The 20,110-nt window shown below is 35.4% G+C and overlaps 3 protein-coding genes across 5 annotated transcripts; 2 read left to right on the top strand and 1 right to left on the bottom strand.

The window, feature by feature from the left end:
• The first annotated feature begins 1,924 nt into the window (after window positions 1-1,924).
• LOC121770281 (putative late blight resistance protein homolog R1B-12) lies at window positions 1,925-3,967 on the top strand. Its single transcript, XM_042167038.1, has 3 exons — window positions 1,925-2,425; window positions 2,645-2,803; window positions 3,170-3,967. The coding sequence occupies exons 1-3, from the start codon at window positions 1,925-1,927 to the stop codon at window positions 3,965-3,967; spliced, it is 1,458 nt and encodes a 485-aa protein (XP_042022972.1).
• Window positions 3,968-5,133: 1,166 nt separating this feature from the next.
• LOC121772303 lies at window positions 5,134-6,963 on the top strand. 2 transcript variants are annotated; one of them, XM_042169342.1, is made up of 6 exons: window positions 5,139-5,255; window positions 5,354-5,533; window positions 5,656-5,725; window positions 6,202-6,311; window positions 6,524-6,638; window positions 6,742-6,963. In XM_042169342.1, exons 2-6 carry the CDS (start codon window positions 5,443-5,445, stop codon window positions 6,824-6,826), a joined length of 471 nt encoding a protein of 156 aa, XP_042025276.1. In that variant the 5' UTR covers window positions 5,139-5,255; window positions 5,354-5,442; the 3' UTR covers window positions 6,827-6,963. The 2 variants fall into 2 exon arrangements, with proteins under 2 accessions (XP_042025275.1, XP_042025276.1); XM_042169341.1 differs by having other exon boundaries at window positions 5,134-5,533.
• Window positions 6,842-9,647, bottom strand: LOC121772302 (pectin acetylesterase 8-like). 2 transcript variants are annotated; one of them, XM_042169339.1, is made up of 12 exons: window positions 9,481-9,647; window positions 9,070-9,191; window positions 8,894-8,976; window positions 8,601-8,730; window positions 8,428-8,507; window positions 8,268-8,354; window positions 8,066-8,190; window positions 7,924-7,984; window positions 7,805-7,858; window positions 7,535-7,718; window positions 7,304-7,449; window positions 6,842-7,219 (listed from the first exon to the last, which is right to left on the bottom strand). In XM_042169339.1, exons 2-12 carry the CDS (start codon window positions 9,185-9,187, stop codon window positions 7,112-7,114), a joined length of 1,176 nt encoding a protein of 391 aa, XP_042025273.1. In that variant the 5' UTR covers window positions 9,188-9,191; window positions 9,481-9,647; the 3' UTR covers window positions 6,842-7,111. The 2 variants fall into 2 exon arrangements, with proteins under 2 accessions (XP_042025273.1, XP_042025274.1); XM_042169340.1 differs by lacking the exon at window positions 9,481-9,647 and adding an exon at window positions 9,275-9,458.
• Window positions 9,648-20,110: the final 10,463 nt, after the last annotated feature.

Raw genomic sequence — 20,110 nt, 5'->3', positions numbered from 1 at the left:
GCTAAATTTAATTTTGATTCTTATTCGAATATTTTTTTAATACTAAATATTAAAAAAAATTAAAATTAATTAAAAATTTAAAAATAAAATTTTAGTTTTGATAAAAAAATTAATTTTTAATATTAAAAAAAATAATCAAATCACAATCAAAATTAAATTTTGCTATAAAATATTTTGATAATTAATATAATTTTAATTTTAATAATTTATATATTTAAGAATTTCATACTATTTTATTTTAATTTTTTACTTTCTAAAAGTTTTGGAGAAAGAGAGAGAAAGAAGATATGACATAAAATGAAGTAAATAATAATATCATTCAGGTATTCAAACTATAAGATTCTATCATATTTAGTACTAGAAAGATATAAGGAAAACATCAAATTCAGTACCTAGATTTAAAACTTCAAAAATGTCATTCATGTCTTGGGGGCATTTTTTATGCAAAATTGTGCTAAATAGTGAAAAAGTACCATAAATGTGATTACACCTTAGTTCATGGACTACCCACAATATTTTTAAAGTTTAGGTACCATTTGCGTGCAAAACGCATAGTTCGGAGACCATTTGCGTAATTAACTCTAAAATAAAATACTTGAAATTTGCCTTTACAGTACTTACCATTACGGCCCAACCCTATATAGGAGTACTAATTAAATCCCATTTCCATATCTAGTGTTGCCCACGGTTCGAAAACCGGCGGTTTCGGTTTAGGCGAAGTCGGAACCGGAATCGGACCGTGAGGCTATTTCACGGTTTCGGTTCCAGTTCGGAACCGCCGGTTTTCCGGCGGTTTACACGGTTCCGGTTCGAAAACCGGCGGTTTCTCGGTTCGAGATTTTTTTTTAAATTTGAAATTCGTACTTATACAATAAATTGGAACAAGACAATGGATAATTTAAATTGAAATAAGACGAATACGGTGAAAATGATATCAATTGAGTTGTAACGGACAACGATACATTACAATACATATACAAGTATACAACATACAATAATGTAATATAAATTTGAAATTTGGACTTATACAATAAATTAGAACAAGATAATGGATAATTTAAATTGAAATAAGATGAATAAGGTGAAAATGATATCAATTTTATTGAATTTGAGTTGTAACGGACAACGATACTTTACAATTTACAATACATATACAAGTATACAACATACAACAATGTAATATAATTTACAAAATAAAAAAACATGAAATGAGGAGGGTGGGGGGGAAACTGAAAAGGGCTTGAGCTCAACTTAAACTTTCAAAGTTAAACTTTTCAAATTTAAGTTGAGTTGCCTACGTATCCACAATTTTATTGAGGAATCAAAGCCCACGTAGTTCTCTTACCTTGCTTATCTTTTGGTCGGCCGTGCTCGCCATTCACCGCCCCCCGTCAATCGTCATTGCTATTGTTGAGTGCTCTCGCTTCTGGCCTCGTCATCGCCATCGGAGGAAAATTCTTCACCATCACTCTCTACACGGAAGTCGAAATCTAGCTCTTGTGCTCTCATGTCCGCCTTTGCCCAATCATCAAGTAACATAGTGGCTTCCATGTTCTTGGCGGAGAGATTGCTCCTTTTGTCGTCTAGGACACAACCGCCGACACTAAAAGCTTGCTCAAAGGCGATGGTGGAAGCGGGAACGGCGAAATATCCTTAGCCATGATGGAGAGTATCAGAAACTCTTTGTCATGTGTTTCCCACCAATTAAGGACGTTAATTTGTTAAGTAGGAGGACCTGCATCTTGAAAAATATAGCGCGATTCCAAATATATATCTAACTCAATAGTAGCTCTAGTCCTATTGGTTGTAGTACCGTATAGATCTTGCAATTGTGATACTACGTCTGGATCAATCATGAGGGTTGGTTTTGTTGGACAAGATCACTGGAGGAAGATCCAGTCGCCAGATTATCCCGATCGTTGGAATGGGTGGGATAGGCAAGACGACTCTTGCTCGGAATATCTTTGTAAGTCCACTTGTCCAGGAATCTTTCGATGTTTGTGCTTGGTCAACAATTTCTCTACGGTACAATGCTCGAGAAATTCTTAGACAAATTCTTGATCAAGTAGACGAGGGGGAGGGGGGTGATTTAAGTGTAGATGAGTTAGGAGATCATTTGTACAAATATTTGTTTGGAAGGAAGTATTTTATTGTAATGGATGATATGTGGACAATTGAGGCCTGGGATCGAGTTAGGAGATTTTTTCCGGATGATAACAATGGGAGTAGGGTAGTAGTTACTACCAGGCTGCCAAACTTGGCATCTCAATTTAACTACTCCGATGGTCTTGATTTGAAATTTTTGGATGACAATGCTAGTTGGGACCTATTTTGCAAAACTGTGTTTGGGGAAGAAACTTGCCCTGTTGAGTTGGAGGGCATTGGGAAAAATATTGTGGAAGGTTGTAAGGGACTTCCGTTATCGGTTGTTGTGATAGGTGGACTTTTATCAAAATCTGAACGAACAAAAGAAAGTTGGGGATTGTTTGAAAAAAATATAAGTTCAATTGTGAACTTGGATGATAACGAGAGTTGCTTGCAAATATTATACACGAGTTATAATAATTTGGCAATTTTTTTAAAACCATGTTTTCTCTATATGGGAATATTTAAGGAAGATGAAGAGATTTCAATCTTTTTATAGGTTGCGGAGGGATTAGTAAAACCAATTAATGGGAAAAGTTTGGAAGAGGCAGTAGAAGAGTATATGGAAGAACTTGTTGATAGAAATATGGTTATAGTTGAAAATCGCAAGCGTTCTGGGAAACTAAAATCATTGAAAATGCATGACCTGTTGAGGGATGTATGTGTGAGAGTGAATAAAAAATTGAAGTTTTTAAGTTTGTTGGAAAAAGGAAGCTTTCCACAAGCCATAAATTCTCAACGTCGTATCGTAGGCAAGTTGGAAGAAGATGAATATTCAACTCAAATCCTTCAATTCTTGGGTTCTGCTTGCCTTCTCCGGTCTTTTTTAAGTTCATGTCCAAGGAGTTTGGCATGTAAATTTAGATTGTCCAGGGTACTTATGTTTCACAAATGTTTTGAGCTAGAAGATAGTTATGAGGAGATTTTTCGTGGACCGGTTAACTTGCGTCTTCGTGCTCTCACTGTTGATATGCATTTGCTACCTAGAATTCCTTCTTCAATGTGTTTTCAATGAAATTTACAGTCAATATATTTATTTGGTATCAGTGATGACTATGTTTTGGAGATCTGGAAGGTGTCTCAACTTAGGCATGTCATAACCGATGATGAAGTGAAACTTGATGGTGCATATTGTCTCCCGAATTCTCTCAATGAGGAAGAGGATATGGAGGTGTTGGAAAACCTGCAAACACTTAATAATGTGAAGAATCTCAAGTTTGGCGAGGGAGTGCTTAAAAGAATCCCCAATATCAAAAAGTTGAAGCTATACTATGATGCCTCTAGTAAAGAAGATTGTTACGGTCTCAACAATCTCCATTGCCTCGACAAACTTGAAACTCTTCGACTTGTTTGTGATACAAGACTATCCGATAGTCATTTGGTGCAAGAAGTGAGCTTCTCACGTTCCCTCAAGAAGTTGACACTGAGAGAAACCTATCTTCCTTGGGAAGACATGAACACAAAAATAGGTTCGTTGCCCCTTCTTCAAGTTATTCGGCTGGAAGAGAACTCCTTCATTGTGTCTGAGTGGGAAACAATGGAAGACCAGTTCTTGAGTCTCATGTTCTTGCAGATTGAGGATTGTGATCTGGAGTGTTGGATCACAGAAAACACTCACTTCCCAAGCCTTGAGCATATTGTTCTTTGTGATTTATCCGCCTTGGGTGAGATTCCTTTGAGCATCGGAGACATACCAACGCTTCAATCCATTAAGGTGAGACGATGTAGTGATTCTGCGGTGGATTCAGCTGAAAGAATAAAGGAGGAGCAACAGGAACTAGGCAATGAAAACCTTCTAGTCCTTATTGTGAAGAATTTGTGAGGTAACAGTTTAACCTAACCTTCTTTTCATGATCACTAATAGTACTATTTGGTTAGGCTTTTTGTTTAATAATTAAACAATCTCCTCTAAAAACATGTGGATTCACTTATTAACTACCTCAAATAAGATATGCACCTTAAGTTGATTATTTTTAATACTTTTTCCATAATTTTTATTAGCATTTGTAATTAATTGTCCGTCACTTTGCATTTGAAATAAGACCAACATTGCCATCATAGAAGAATATTGGTTGTTAAGTATTTTCTTTGACATGAAGGTTGCCCCATTTTTAAAAAGAGTAATTTCATGCTAGTATATTTTTGCAGAAATTGCTGTACGGATGATGTCTACTGGTAGCAGGAGAAGATGCAAGTCTACAAAATAGAGATAATCCAAGTTGTGTTTGTTTGCTATCTTATTGTAACTTATTTACCCTTATCCCTTTTCCCATCCATGTATTGTATTGTATTGTATTGTATTCATTTCAAGATTGATAATACTATTAAGTTACTACTATGATTTTGTTATTCAAACTGTTGTTGTCAATGGCAAAATACTCATCATTAATTGATATCAGTCTTGTTATAGGTTGATTCTTTTAGCATTTTATCCCTAATTAATTGCATAACATATCATAGTGTTTCCATTTCCCAAAAAAAGTTTAGAGTATGTGAAAGTTCTCAAAGCATTCGTTGATTTTACATATACTATATATAAAAATTACTCCTATTTTGTATGCGACATATTCCGTATCCAAAAAAAGATGGATTGGGTGGTTTGGACTTGCACACGAGACCCATTTGTAATACATGAGATAGATTGTTTATGTAGCCTATGAAATTAAATTATTGAGTGACACACAAAATCCATAATTTTTGAAGGTGAAAAAATCGCATTTGTTATAAATATGAACTTTGGTGAGATTGTTAAATTTTTCTATATGTGGTATGGGTCAATCATGCTTACGCTAATCGGGTGTGGACTCGTCCGTTGAAATATTGTCGGGATATAAATTTTCATAACTATACATATAATTAACATTAATAAATGATATACAAGAATTGACCTATACTGATATAAATATAATAAAAAGGAAAAAAAACCCACAATTGTAAGACAGGTTATAAAACAAGAAAATAAACTGACTCAGATTTAATTTGATTTAAGTAAATCCATTTCAGAACTAAAACATCCATTTATGATTCGGGCACAACATCGACCCAAATTAATCCCAAACGAAGTCTGCAACATACATTGTATCAATTGCAATGAGTTCACCGAAGTTTATGTAACATTCAACTCTTTAGGAACATATTTGGTGTCGGTCGTTGTGAGTTGAAATTATCTTTGTGGGGTTTAGAGTAATGCGGTTTCGTTACTACGCAGGCTAGCTGTTTGATGAAATGAGTAAATGGGTCTGCCATCCGTTCAGTAAAGCTCTCTGCGCGAAAATATCGAAAAGCTGCTAGTTTTTTATGGGGTTTCGTCTCTGTAGAATCAAAATGGATTGGAACGTTGTGCGAAGGATTTGGGAGAAATGGGCAGCGAACAACATAGGCCCTTCAGGTGATCTTGCAGTTGGTCTTCTTCGGCTTAAAAATTGCAACTTTTTTTTTGGACGATGAGTTGATTCTGGTTTGCGCTCATAATTGAATGATGATATTTTATTTTTTTGCTGGATTTTTCAGAGAAAGATTTGAAGGCTGCTCTATTGATCAACTATGATCCCACCGGACCTTCTCGTCTTGTATCCACCATGTAAACGATTGCTTGGTTTTCATATGACTTGTTTTCTGAATATAAGAGTATATGTTATGAACTTTGTATCTTTGATGGAATGAATAGTCCATTGATTTTATGTGGATGATTATCTCATTATTTTCTCTGTTTTCCTTCTCTGTTCCGTTTCTACAGTTTTAGTCATGCTGAATATGCAAAATTTGAACAGAGTAAAAATTGAGTTGTGATGTTATAAAGGATTTGATTTCAGCTGTATGGTCTATTATACTGAATCCAAAACTAGGTTCTTGAGGATTAGGAAATAAGAACACTGTCTAGTTGTGGAGAATGGCTTCTGTGGCATATGCGAATTTTCATCCTCTGTTTGGTTTAATTTGTACCTCAAAATCTTGGATGCTGTTCTGAATGATTGATGTGAAGACCAATTGCACATATATCTGTCACTTTGTACTTGTTCTTTACAAGAGCACTAGTTTTGAAGCGCGGTTTTGCAGTGCGGAGCAAGAGGGGATCAAAGCAGATCCGATTGAGATCAGTCAGTTTATCGGTTTTGTCAAGAGAAACAAGCTTCAGATGGAGACCTTCTTCATCGGGCCAAACCAATGTAAGTTCAACAACTCACAGAAGCATTTCAGTAATGTCTTTTTTATTTCTACATAACATTTTCATAGCTAACAATAATACTGTTTTATCATTTCTTGAAAAGGCAGATATCATACTAGTATGCTTCGTTGCACTAGTAGTTCATCTTCCTAGGTTTGTGGCTTTTAGTTGAAAGCGTCTTTGTTGAATCTTGAACTCATGTATTTTGAACAGATCTTGTGACCTCGATTCATGAGAGCTGGTTCTGTGCGAGGAGCTTGAACTCTTCAAAGCAGGCCGGTGAAGGCGCTATCGTGATGCAGACATCAGCATTCCTCTTGGTTGGACTGTAAGTTTAAGCAACCGCAGATTTTGTTCATAAATTTTTTTCCATCCTTTGTAAGTTCTTGAAATTTCAGATTGATTTATGTGCCATATGATCTGCGTTGCAGATACGATGGCTCGATTGGAGCAGCGTCGCGTGCAATGATGGCTGTTGATCAATTCGCAGGGCAGCTATGTCGAAGAAACTACTGATTTTGTTGAAGCATCTTTCATGAAACAGAGCATCTGTGTCATATAAATATATAAAATTCTGGTATCATCACTGTAGCAGACAATGAATACATTTACTGCTTTACATCCCAAAAACAGTGTTCCTCTGCTTTTGTTTACTACAATTTTTCATTATTTTCAAATTCTTGATGAATGACAGGAAACTTTCAATTTCTGCACATCTTCAATCATATATCTTCAATAATCTTCAATTATATATCCTTCAGGAACCCCTTCATTTACGTTGTATATCTATAAGTAGCTGTCTTATTCAAAAACCCGGTTATGGCAAGTCTTGTCGCACGGGTAAGGGCAATCGATCTTCTGAAACGGGCTTCTGTCGTAGTACCAATCACCAACAGCTTTCCCTATATTCTGCAGATCAAACCACACGTATATCCTCAGCATCAACAACGTATAAACAAAAGAACGCGAGTAAAGAAGCAGACACCGGCTCACCTTGCCATTCAACATGGGGGCATCGTCTCTAAGCCATGTCTCCTGCATTTCAGTCTGGCAATGGGCGTAGCAAGAGTTGATGTAATACCCTTTCGTCGCAGAGTTTTGCACTCCGCTCAACGCACCAAGAAACGCGGTTCTGAAATCTGGAAAGTTGACCAAAAATAAATGATCAGACATCGAAATTTTAGGGTTTCGGATTTAGAGGACGAGGGAGTTTTAGGTGTCAACCTTGCATGACCTGCAGCTGGCTGGTCGAGCACTTGTTTATATCGGTCTTGCAGTTGTGCCAGAGGCCGTGCGGGTCAGCAACGCCAGGTGCCAAGATGTTCTTGATCTGCCATGAGTCATAGGCAGCATTCACAAGGAAGAGAGGTGTCTGAATTCCTTCAACCATGTTTTGGGGGAAGAAGCACTGCAAATTTAGACAAGTCCAACATGTGAAAAAAAAAAACAATATTTTGGCAACCATGAGCATCAAGTTGTGAAAATGGCACGAACCAGACCCGGCTTCATCTTTGAAGTGCACGATTGGGGCAGGTTCTTCACTGATCCCTGCAGCCAGGAAGCTAGAGTTGGGCAATCCGAGACGAAAATGGACAAGAATCTAAAAATCTTACATGTGTTGTGACAACATCGTTGTAGAACTGCTCAATGTGTTGAGCTCCAGAAACGTCCTTCCTGTTAGGCCACAAATGATAGCAGGTGAGAAGAAACAGACGAGATTCGTTGTTCCAGCTAGCCATAAGCGAGTTCACTTACGTGTTGATGAAGAAGCCTGCGTCCGCAAAGCATTTCACTTTGGCGCTCGTGGGGACAAGAGATTTGAACTTATCGCAGTGAAGAATCGAGGTTAATCCACCAGCTGAACATCCAGATAGAACAGCCTGCATATGATAGAACAGTCTATCAACTGTCATTAACAAACCAAACAAGCAAACGCTCTCTCTTTTTCAAGACTTACATTTTGAGCATTGCTCATTCCTTTTGCTAAAAGGTCCTCAACAATGGCAACAAAGACCCTTGCTCCTCTGTAGTATAAACCAGTAGCCTGATCAAATTCGAAACGCCAAATTAGGCACGATGAAAACAAGGGCAAAGATTGCCCGGTGCAAAGGACTTACGGGATTAACTGCTTCCACATCACCAGTGAATGATGCCCCATCACAATACCTAACCTTGATCCTGTTCCAGTCGTAGAAATCTAGAAGCCAACCGTCACCAAACCACATGATTCATCGAAACATCATCACCAACCAATTACAAACATCGATAAAAAAAAGATCGAATTATATACCAGGATTAAACTTAGGCTTGTTGCTGAAAATCCCAGAAAACGCGACCTGTTTAGCCATCAACTTGGAGGAACCTAACCGGGTGCTTTTCCGGGCTAGGCAAGTCGTTGCATTGTTGCACCACCCTCCTCCCTATAAAGCTACTCATCATCAGCTATTCAAGCTAAATAAACCTAATAGTATATCAACATAGTTAATTTGAAAAAATCACATCAATAGTACTTTGATAAACTAACTAATTTTGAACTTGTTTGGCCATTTCATCCCAAAACATCAAGATTGAAGATCAAAGTACCTCAATATGAATAAGCCAGTTGTTGATTCCTGCTCCAAAACCTTTATCAAAATGGTAAGCAGGTGGACTCCCATCCAAACACACTACCAAAACAATTACACACAATTTATACTACAAAACAAGCTAAAGCAAGAAGTAGAACTAGTTTTGTGTATAAAGAAAGCATTATTTCTCACCAGCTCCTTTTGCCACAGCACTCTCAACATAAGTAATATCCACAAAGAAGCTTTCACTTCTCACCAAAATCATCAAACAAACCACAACCAACACCCACTGATGCAATCCCCCATCCATTTTTCTGCTCATTTTCAGTCCAAATCGGTAAGTAAAAAAAAACAAGAATGACTAATGAATGAAGAGATATGAAGTTCAGCATCCCACCTTATATGACACTAAAGTATTTTAAATGAATGTGTAAATGCAATGAATCTCTAATATAATTCCTTCTCGAATAAAAATTACATCATTTGTTTCAAATTAAAGCAGAAATAAATGCGTTAGTTCGATTACTGCCGGGTTGAGAAACACATTGAATGACACAAATTTATTAATGATAAAAATAAACAAGAAAAAGTGATGAAATGTACCAATGGTAGTTAGCTCAAATGGCTAACTGAATCCAAGTTAATTTGAGATTAAGATATGCAGTGGTTGAAATGAAGATGACGGTGGAGAAGAAATGGAAATAGGAAACAATAAGGAAAATGAAATATGAATATATTAGTTAACTATAATAACAGCTTTAATAGACAATCGAAGATGCTACCGACACTTATTCTTGTGTAAGAATTAAGATATGGTTTTCGGGTTTATAAATAATTACTTTAATTTTTCACTCATACTTTGGGATTACATTTGTTTTATTCTTATTCACTATGTTATTCACTACGCATACACTGAGATCTGTATTTATTAAAAAAGTGATCTATTTTCTTTTCTTTTTATAACAAAAAGTAGTTATGATTCTCTTTTTCATTTGATCTCTATTATTTTCTTTTATATTTTATTCGTTTTATTTAATTTATTGAACCTCACTTTCTTAGTTTTTGAGCATCTGTAGTAGCGAACGTCAGACCGGCGTGCCGGACGTCCGCGCGGGACGTCTGCCATTGTGTGCATGTGACGCGGATACGGACATCCGCTGCGGACACCGCAGTTCCGCGGCCTTCCGCTGACGTCCGTGCGGACGTCCGCTATTGAGTTGACTCTCACGGAGTCACCGCGGACGCCCCGATTATTGCATTAATTTTTTTAAAAAATTCTATAAATACGTTCTGTTGCACTTCATTTCATTCGCACCACTTGTATTAACGAGTATCTCTCTCTAAAATACTTTTCTTTCGAAGAACAATGGAGCATCACGATAGCGATTCCCCCGCTACGAGCGAGTCACAGTTGCCTTATTTTCCCGGCGGCGGGAGTACGCCGGCGTCCGCCGCGATGCCCCAAATACCGGAGATGATGCCCCAACCTCAAATAGCGGCGGGGATGATGCCCGGGTACTACAACATGTACCCGCAGTGGTATAGTATGATGCCCCAAATGTCCCAGATGCCCGGGGCGAGTGCCGGAATGCCCCAAATGCCAGGGATGATGCCGGGAATGATGCCTGGAATGCCGGGGATGATGCCCTAGATGCCCGGTATGATGATGCCGGGGATGATGCAGGGGTCGCCGGCGGCTGCCGGGGGGGGGGGGGGGGAGTAGGCAGGGGATCCCCCAATCACCGGTGGACAACGTCTACCGGCCCTATATGGATTTACTGTCGACGGACAACCCCCCGAGTACTCCTCTCGAGACTCAGTTCACTGGCATCGAGACGTTCTCGATGGAGGAGTTGGGGTTGTATCTGATCCGGGATTCTCTCACAGACGCACCAATGGCGACAGGGAGGAGGGGGAGGACAGGGAGAGTGAGGGGCAGGGGACGAGGCAATACCTTGCCCGTCCCGATGTACGGTGGTGAGGCGGGGGAGGGGTCCAGCGGGAACAAGAGGACCGTCTGGAGCATGGAGGAGTGCATTGCGCTGTCGAAGGTGTGGATCAGTGAAGTGGAGGATCCCTACGTCGGGGCGAACCAGCACATCGACAGGATGTGGTGGTACATTAGCCAAAGCTACCTCCAGTTCAAACCGCCGGGGGGAAGCCTCACAACGGAGAGCAATGCCGGAAACAGTGGGAGCGGCTGAAGAGGCAGCTCAGCCGATTTGTCGGCATTTACACAAACAACCTCCACTCGGCAACCAGCGTCATGTCTTCCGAGGATGTGAAGCTTCTGGCGCACCAGCAGTTCCCCGACAGTGAAAAAGGGTTCGGGGAATTCAAATATTGAGAGGTCTATCTTGTGGTGCAGTCTTCGCCCAAGTTCACTGCGGGCGTTGAATCTGGCTGGCCGAAGCGGACGAAGATCAGTGCCTCCGGGGAGTACAGTAGCTGTGTTGGTTCCCACGAACTCCCCCCCGCCGAGGCAGAATTCCCGACACCCATATCGTCAAACCGCCGCCGTCGCCCGGTTGGGCAAAAGGCGGCGGCGCGGACTGCGAGGGGAAGCGCCAGCGGATCCGCCGAGGCCCAATCGGCAACGCCCACCCAAAACAATCCCGAGAACCCCTCATTCGCCCGCATCGCAGCACATGAAACCTTGTTACGTGCGATGGTTGAATGGCGTCAATCGACCGACCCCCATTACAAGCGGTCGCTTAAACCCCTCATCAACAGTATGCGGTGCGATTTGGGGTTCGGAGACATGTCGGGGAGTGACGACGAGGGGGGTGGCGGCGGCGGCGACGACGAGGGTACTGGCGGCGGGGAATCCGAGGAGTGAGCCAACGATTTTTTTTTATCTATGTAATTTTTTAAAATTACTATGTATGTTTTTTTATAATTATGTATCTTTTTTTTAATAAAGTGGTTGTAAGATCTCCGTATTTGCGTCGAAATTTTAATCCCTTAAATTACTTAATTCCGGATATTGTTTAATTTGTGAATTTGTGAATTTTTTTAAATGTGGGAAGTCCGTCGGGATGTCCTTGGGGATGTCCGCCACTGTGCAATGGGATGTCCGTATGACATGGCATCTGCAGTGGGAAGTCTGTATGACGTGGCAGGAGATGTTTTTGGGATATCCGCGGGGATGTCTGCCGGGACGTCCGCAACACTGCGGATGCCCTTATATGCCAAACTGAAATGCGCTATTTTAGAAAATTTCATGTTTATCGTAGTTAAAGTGACACATTTTTATTTCAAATTGAATTATATATAATGCTTTTTTGCAAATTAAATGTAGAGATAATAAAGTTGAAAAAGAATAAATAAAGTAGGGAGTGTAAGATTTTTCATTTTGGGTAATGTTTTATATAACTTGATTAGGATGTCCCAAAAAAAATGTTTCAATTAATACGGGATAGACGATATAGTAACTTTTGACACAATCACTTTGTGTACAAAATGTCATGAATATAATAATCATATTTATAACATAATCGCTTTAATTGATAGTTATAATACCAACTTTTTATTTATAACAACAATTGTTTTATTTACATTAGTAGTTGTTTTTATTCATCAAGTGTTACTTTCATGAACTAAGTCATGTGCATGGAAATAATTTTGCTATGATGAAATTTTGTTTAAGATAATTTAAAATTTTGATAGGTCAAGATTCAGATCGAATTTTTGGTGCAGAACATTTTTAAATCCAAAGTAGATAGGGTTTTGAATTCAAATATTGGACATAGATAATAAATCTTGATAATGTTGATCCGTCGATTTATGTTGCGTGACGTGTATTTCTATTAAAAAAAATAAAGTATGTAATCACTAAATTCAGAAGGTAAATCATAGATAATAATTCTTGATAATGAAGGCTTTGGCCAATCTTAGAAATCACTATCAAAATCGGTTAAATGAGTAAAATAAATCAGGGGGAAACTAATATAATACTCCTACTATGTGAAGCCAATAATAGTGAAGTAATGTTGTCGAATTGATACATTGAATAAAGATGTAGTGAATGAATTGGAACTGTTAATTGTTGAGACAATAATACCAATCGCATGCAAATATTTAATTATTCCTATTTTTCATACCTTAAATATTAAGTATGCAGAGCTGTTAATCCTAATAGAAGGGCCCATATTATTTTTATGTTCCTTTTTGAAAAGGTTAATCTCTCAATCTACTTTTAACTACTTAATTCTAAATCCGGGGAATACAATCTTAATCTTAATCTTATCAGTGTCTCGCGAAAAAGAATATATTTAGGTGGTGTTCGATTGCCAAGATAAAATAATACCAAGATATAATTCAGGATTGAGTTGTGAGTTTGAATCTCATGAACCAAATACAATACAAATTTAATCTCGAATACAATCTTGCAAACCGAACAACCCCTTAACACTTAAATGCATTAATGACTTTATAAAATTAATTGTGATTATAAATTTATAATATCACTTTTTAAAATTTGTTTTTACACAATTAATGTTCTGAACAAATAATGTTGAAAATAATTTTAATGGTACAATCCAGATAAATTTTAGTATTCAGATACAACTGAAAAATGTTAAAAATAATTATGGCATTTTTAATACCAGTCGACTAGTATTTGACTTTGGAGTGTACTGTATACATGACTAATTTGAGATCGACACCGAACACGTCCCTATGAGCGAATAATAATATTTATATTATTGTTATTATTATTAGTATTATAATAATAATATAAAAAAGAAATAAAATATTAGAAGAATCTAGAATCTATTTATATTATTTAGGCATCTATAGTGCATCGAATTCTCGCTTTAGCCATCTGTATTTCTGCACTACCTTTACTAGTGCATGGTGCACCTTTCACGTCATTTTCCTATTTTACTTTTTTTAAGTAGCAATAAATACTATCACATAATTTTCTGTTTTATAGATCGAGCAAAATTTCGGTCGTGTGACAAACAAATATATAATTAATTTGGAACAATTTAGTTTGTGCGATGTAAATAAATATATAATTAATTTGGAACAATTTAGTTTGTGCTGCAAGTAACATGAGACGGAAGAAGAATATTTTTCATTTTTGTGGACTACATTGTATATACTGTGATATTTGAGTTTTTCATGACAAAAGTGACTTCAATCGACTAAATTTCAAACCCTACCACCCATTTTGTTTTCTGATCAATTATTGTTTGTTTGATTGGGCTTGTATGTGGGCTTTTTTTGGGTTTGTCACGTGTACTCGTTTATGGCGGAACGAATGTGTCCCAATAGGGATTTGAACCCATGACCTTAAGATCACCATAATTTCGCGTTGTCAACTGTGTTGTGCCATGAGTCTACGATCCATTGGTTATGTGATTATGTGACATTATTTGCTTCTAATTAAATTTCTGATTCCGTCCGCTTTATAAAATAAAAAAACTCAAGTTTCGTATTAAACTTTTCCTCCAAATATTTGGTCAATTAATTCCATATGTTAATGTATAAATATAACACTCTTCGTTGGTTAATAATTAACTCAACTTTCACTATCATCATTTCACCTATTTAATTTATGTGCTATTTATAATTAATTGTTCTTAGTTATTTAAATGTTTAATTATTATTTATTTATTCAAATATTTTGTTTTTGAAATCAAGAATTTCAAATAACACACTTAATCAGACTATCCACTCTCTAAAATTATTATAAAAATAGAACTCTCAATTCACTCACAAAACAATAAAATAGGATTAATTTATTAAAATTTGTTCTAAAAGCGAGCAACTCATTAGTTTGTGAACAAAGAATGTACTTATTTTATCTCACAATAAAAGTCATACTTTATCATTTTAGTCCGTCCCATAATAAGAGTCATATTTCACTTTTACTATAAATGGTAAGTAGATATCATATTCCACGAACTCACTTCACTCATATTCTATAATAAAACTAATAAAAAAATGGATCTCATATTCCACTAGCTTTTACAACCCACTATTCTTTATAGTATTTCTTAAACCTGTGCCCACATTAAGTATAACTCCTATTGTGAGACGGATGGAGTACTATCATAAATATTACTCACTCCGTTACATAGTAATACAATTATTTTGTCATTTTGGTACATTCCATAGTAATAGAGTCATTTCCATTTTTTAGTAAAAGTCAACACATTTTTCCACACCTACTCTACTCTCTCTTACTTTTTTCTTTCTTCATCTCTCTACCTTTTTCGCTTTCCACTCTATTCTTCTTTTACTTAACTCATCTAACACAATTTTTCTTAATATCTGTACCGAAAAGAAACACCTCCATTACTATGGAACATAGAGAGTAATATTTACCCAAAACTAAAATTATAGTATTGGGAAGTTTAATCATTTTTTTGGGCTCAATATCAACTTCCTTTAAAATTATAGTATTGGAAAGTTTAAATGAAGATGAACACGGTATGTCCAACACATTCTCATATTGTTGGAGTCAAATAAATCACAGAATAAGATGTTTTTAACAGAATATACTCATTCCATCCCAATAAATAATGAAGCATTTTGTTTTTGGCATAAGATTTCACGTAGTGTTGTTTTATGAGTTAATGAAGAGATGGTAAAGTAAGAAAGAAAAAAAAATAGAGATGGTGTTGTTTTCATTTTAGGAAACTTTTCATTTTTTATGGTTAAAAAAACGTTTCATTTTTAGTTAGACATATGAGTATATAAAAGAAAATTAAATACCTCCACCATCCACGATTATAAGTCCATACTTGACATGATACGGATTTTAAGAAATATAGTGCAAAATGAGTTGGAAAAAATTAATGGAATCTGAGTCATACTTATATAATAAAATGCGAGTAAGATAAAGTTAGTAAAATGTCAGATCCATTAACAAAAATAATAAACATGTAAATGAGACTTTTATTGGTGAAAGGACGAAAATTAGAAAATGGAATATTTATTGGGGGACGAGCGAGTTAAAAATCATCATTAGTTTATTAACTATAAACCAATGTATTCTTTTGTATGGCTATCATTGAGCCTCAAACAATTTTGTACATAATCTTTTTCTAAGACGATGATACTCATTTATATAAATTTATTCTTCTTCAAAAAAATATACTCCCTATTAATGTTTTTTCATCTTACTTTTTAATATATTCATGAACATTTCATATATTATTAGTCATATTTTATTCATGATTATAAATAAGATTAATTTTCAATCGTGTATAAATAGTTTTATTACGTTGCAAACATCAATTTATATAAAGATAAGATATTACACGAAAGTGGAATTTACGTAGAGACCTCACTTCGAATACCAGTTTCTGACTTTCCTCTTTGGAATGAAAAAAGTTTGTCTACCATTAATTAATGCATGATTTGCAACATATAACATGAGGCAAAGCTTGGGATTCTTTTTTAAAATAAAGAAGAAATTTTTAGTTCGAGATTTTGAGAAGCCAATTTACCTACGACTTGAAGATCTTTAATTACAAAATACCCAAAAATCAAAATGGCTCAAATTTGAATGTACAACAAACTAATATTACAAAAGAGTAAATTAACAAATTCGAAAGATATATAGTAGTGTAGTTATGAGCATCTTTGATAATAAATTAATTTAATTTAATGAAAATTTATCTGATATATCGCATTAATGAATAAATAGATTGATGTAACGATTGATTTTTTGTGAACATTCCCTTAACCATATGATAGCATTACACATATTCAGCCCCAATTGAACTTATCCTTGTTGGTTAATAGTCCATTCCCAATCTTCATCTAATTATTGACAACTTTATTATACTTTTCAAATTCGTTAGTGATACGTCAAAATCATGATTTATTAGAGAAAACATGACATTTGTTGACAGCATCATTTGCTATAATTGTCATGGCCGAAAATAAAATCCACTATTTAATTTTATTTTCACTACTATAAACTCCACTCTTCACATCTACAAATTAAATTAAGTATATCCGTCTTGATTTAGGGTTATATTTCTTCTCATTTTGATTTAAATGCATATTATATGCACAATGAAATACAAAACAATTAATTAAATTGTAAGTATTTCGCAATATTTAGTTGTGAATGCTTCAAAATTGAAAAGTTATGTACACTATACTATATTGCAGCCAACTGGAAACAACCCAATTTAGTCCAGATTGGAGGCATGTATTATTAACATTTTGTATTTATTGTTTTAAATGAGGCCCTATCCCAGTTAGGTTTTATGTCATTTTGAAATGTGAGCATCCACAATGGGGCGCAAACGACCCGATGCCTCGGGCGCGCCATCGTCCGCCATTGTGGGCGACGCGGACGATGCAACGCATTTTCCTTAAAAGATGCATTTGCGGGGAGTCAAACCCGAGTCTATTGCTTAGAAGGGTAGTATCCTAACCATTGGACTACAAGCACTAGTTGAGATATTTTGAAAACTAATTATTAAAAATGCTTAGTGCCTTACTAATTATTTGTTAGCTTCGTTAAAGTAGGCCCCTAAATAGTATGATTGGGAAAATGAATAAATAAAATTATGATTAAAAAGTAGAATTCGGTGAAACGAGAATTTGCTTCTTCGAGTTATTAAGATGATTAATTTTATAAATGAAATGAATGTTTTTTCAATTTTTGTAGTTATTTAAATATTCAAATAAAAAAAAATGCTTAGGGCGCCCTTTAGGGCGTGCCTTAGGGCGCCCCACTACAAGTGGAAGGGTAGGAGGATAAAATACTGACGTGGCGGTGCATAGGGCGGGCTTTAGGGCGCCCATTGTGGATGCTCTGAATCACCACTCAATTTTTTTTTGTCACAAAATGTGACTTTTTTAATTTTTATTTTAGTGGACGTGATTTCTTTGTGATTATAATAGTAGAATAAATTTTGAAAAATGGATGAATTATCTCTCATAATGATTTTTGGATAAGATTCTGGTGCAATATATGGGAGAAAATGAATTACAGTTCCTATTTGAAAACCAGTCATCGAGATGTAAATGGGCGCCTGACTTCCATAACATCAATTAACTAATTTTCAATTAATATAAGCTTGACTTTTCTAGTAATTAGAAACTAAGTAGGAACAAAATAAGGTCTTTAAATAGCACTTTTATGTCAAGTTTTCTTAAAATTGACTTATGCAGATATTAATTGCATGTACTAGATAATTGTGGCCATTATCGATAATTATCTTAATAATTAAGCCCAATATCAAGTTTGTCCGACTAAAAATCTTATTGGGCCAATTGTTACATTTTCAAAGTCGTTCTACAAAATGTCTAGTTTCTGTTTAAAATAAAAATATTAAGAAACTGTTCAGTCATTTTCTGAAAGCCCTTTTCAATATACTTGTTGGTCTCACATGTGTCCTCTCGCAATGAAACAAATTAATCAAATTAGTTATCATAGTACTGAAATAATATTTACAAGTCACTCTATTTTGCACAACTCGCAAGCATGAGCTACATGGTTCTACAATATTCAATATTCATCCACATAACTCACAAGAAACACTGATGGTGTTTAGTTTGTAAGATTGTATCCCAAGATTAAATATATAGTGTGTTTGATTCATGAGATTCAACCTCACAATTCAATCCTAGATGGATAATCATGTGATAATTAGTCATAACTAATCCTCTATAACTAAAATAATCTCACAACTCAATCCTATATTATATGTTGGTATTATTTCATATAGGAAACCGAACACATCCATTATAGATTAACACACATTAATTCATGTAAAATAAAATCATTTCTAACATGCCAACATTTATTGTAATCTTGAGCTTATGATATTCTTACTTAGTTTCTTTGACTTGATAGAGCATCTCTCAGTTCCTTTGGCCGATGAAGTCCGCCTTGTTGATCCGTTCAGTTTTAATGGATGTATCATTTAAAACCCATCAATTTTTATCATTTAGTATCTATCTATACACAATATAATCCTATTATACTTTTTATACTAATAGTACTTAAGAAGGTTTTAAACAATGTTAAGTAGAGTTAAAGGATCATGTGAGTATAAACATAAGGAATGTGCCTCATGTTAAAAAAATATGTAAACGAAATACTTGAATGCTAGTGTGCATATATTCATCCTACAAGTATCTCAAGGTTACATACACTTATCTAAAGGGAGGATCCAAATATGCTAGATATTCACCATTCAATATATATTTCTACTACTAGTATGCATCTAACTTCTAAAAATTAGTTTTTGCTTAGTTTTTTGTTTAAACTAACCTGACCAAAAACAAACTTTTAGAACCAAACCATCTTAATGAATTTAGCTAAATTAACTTATATATTAATCCTCTAGAAAGAAATATGAAATGTGGTTTTTACCTTGCACATAAAATTAGTGTTTGTGGGGACTTGAGTATTTATTTTATTTGATGGTACAAGTACTGATTCAAGAATGCTAAGCCACAAATTATTCAAGTCGGCCAACTCATTCTTGATTCCCTCGACCAAAAGGCCATTCTAGTATTGAAACTGACTCTTTTTTCACATGTATTTCACTTGATGTTGTTATGATTACTATACTTACCTAATTTTCTGGTAATTGTATAATCGTTCCTTGTCTCTTAATTCGAGTCACCACTAAAGTAAGTGTGTAACTATTAGTCTATTAGTGATCATGTTGGAAAAATCTACTCCCTCCTTCCCTTATTAATTATCCACTTTTGCCATTTTTATCCATCCTCCACTTATTGTCCACTCTCAGTTTTACTATAAATATCAAGTAGGTCTCACATTCCACTAACTCATTTCACTCACATTTTATTACTATAAAACTAATACTATATAAAAGTATATAGGACTAATATTTCACTAATTTTTTCAGCCCACTTTCCTTTATACTCCCTCCGTTCCATAGTAATAGAGTCATTTCTCTTTTTAGTAAAAGCCAACACATTTCTCCACACCTACTTTACTCTCTTTTATTTTATTCTCTCTTCATCTTTCTACCTTTTTCATTTTCCACTTTATTCTCCTTTTACTTAACTCACTTAACACAATTTTTCTTAATCTCTGTGCCGAAAAGAAATGCATCAATTACTATGGAACGGAGAGAGCATTTCTTAAAACCCGTGCCAAAAATAAAGTGGACAATTATTAAAGAACGACGGGAGTATATAACATTATTTATATCCATTAGTTGGTCATATCCTATTATCCATATTAGATTTTGGTTATTGCATTTAAGATGTTGGTGTCATA

This window comes from Salvia splendens, chromosome 16 (genome assembly GCF_004379255.2).
Source record: "Salvia splendens isolate huo1 chromosome 16, SspV2, whole genome shotgun sequence".
NCBI classification, from domain to species: Eukaryota; Viridiplantae; Streptophyta; class Magnoliopsida; order Lamiales; family Lamiaceae; genus Salvia; species Salvia splendens.
The sequence above is the reverse complement of the archived record's forward strand: the minus strand, read 5'-3'. Positions and strand labels throughout refer to the sequence as shown.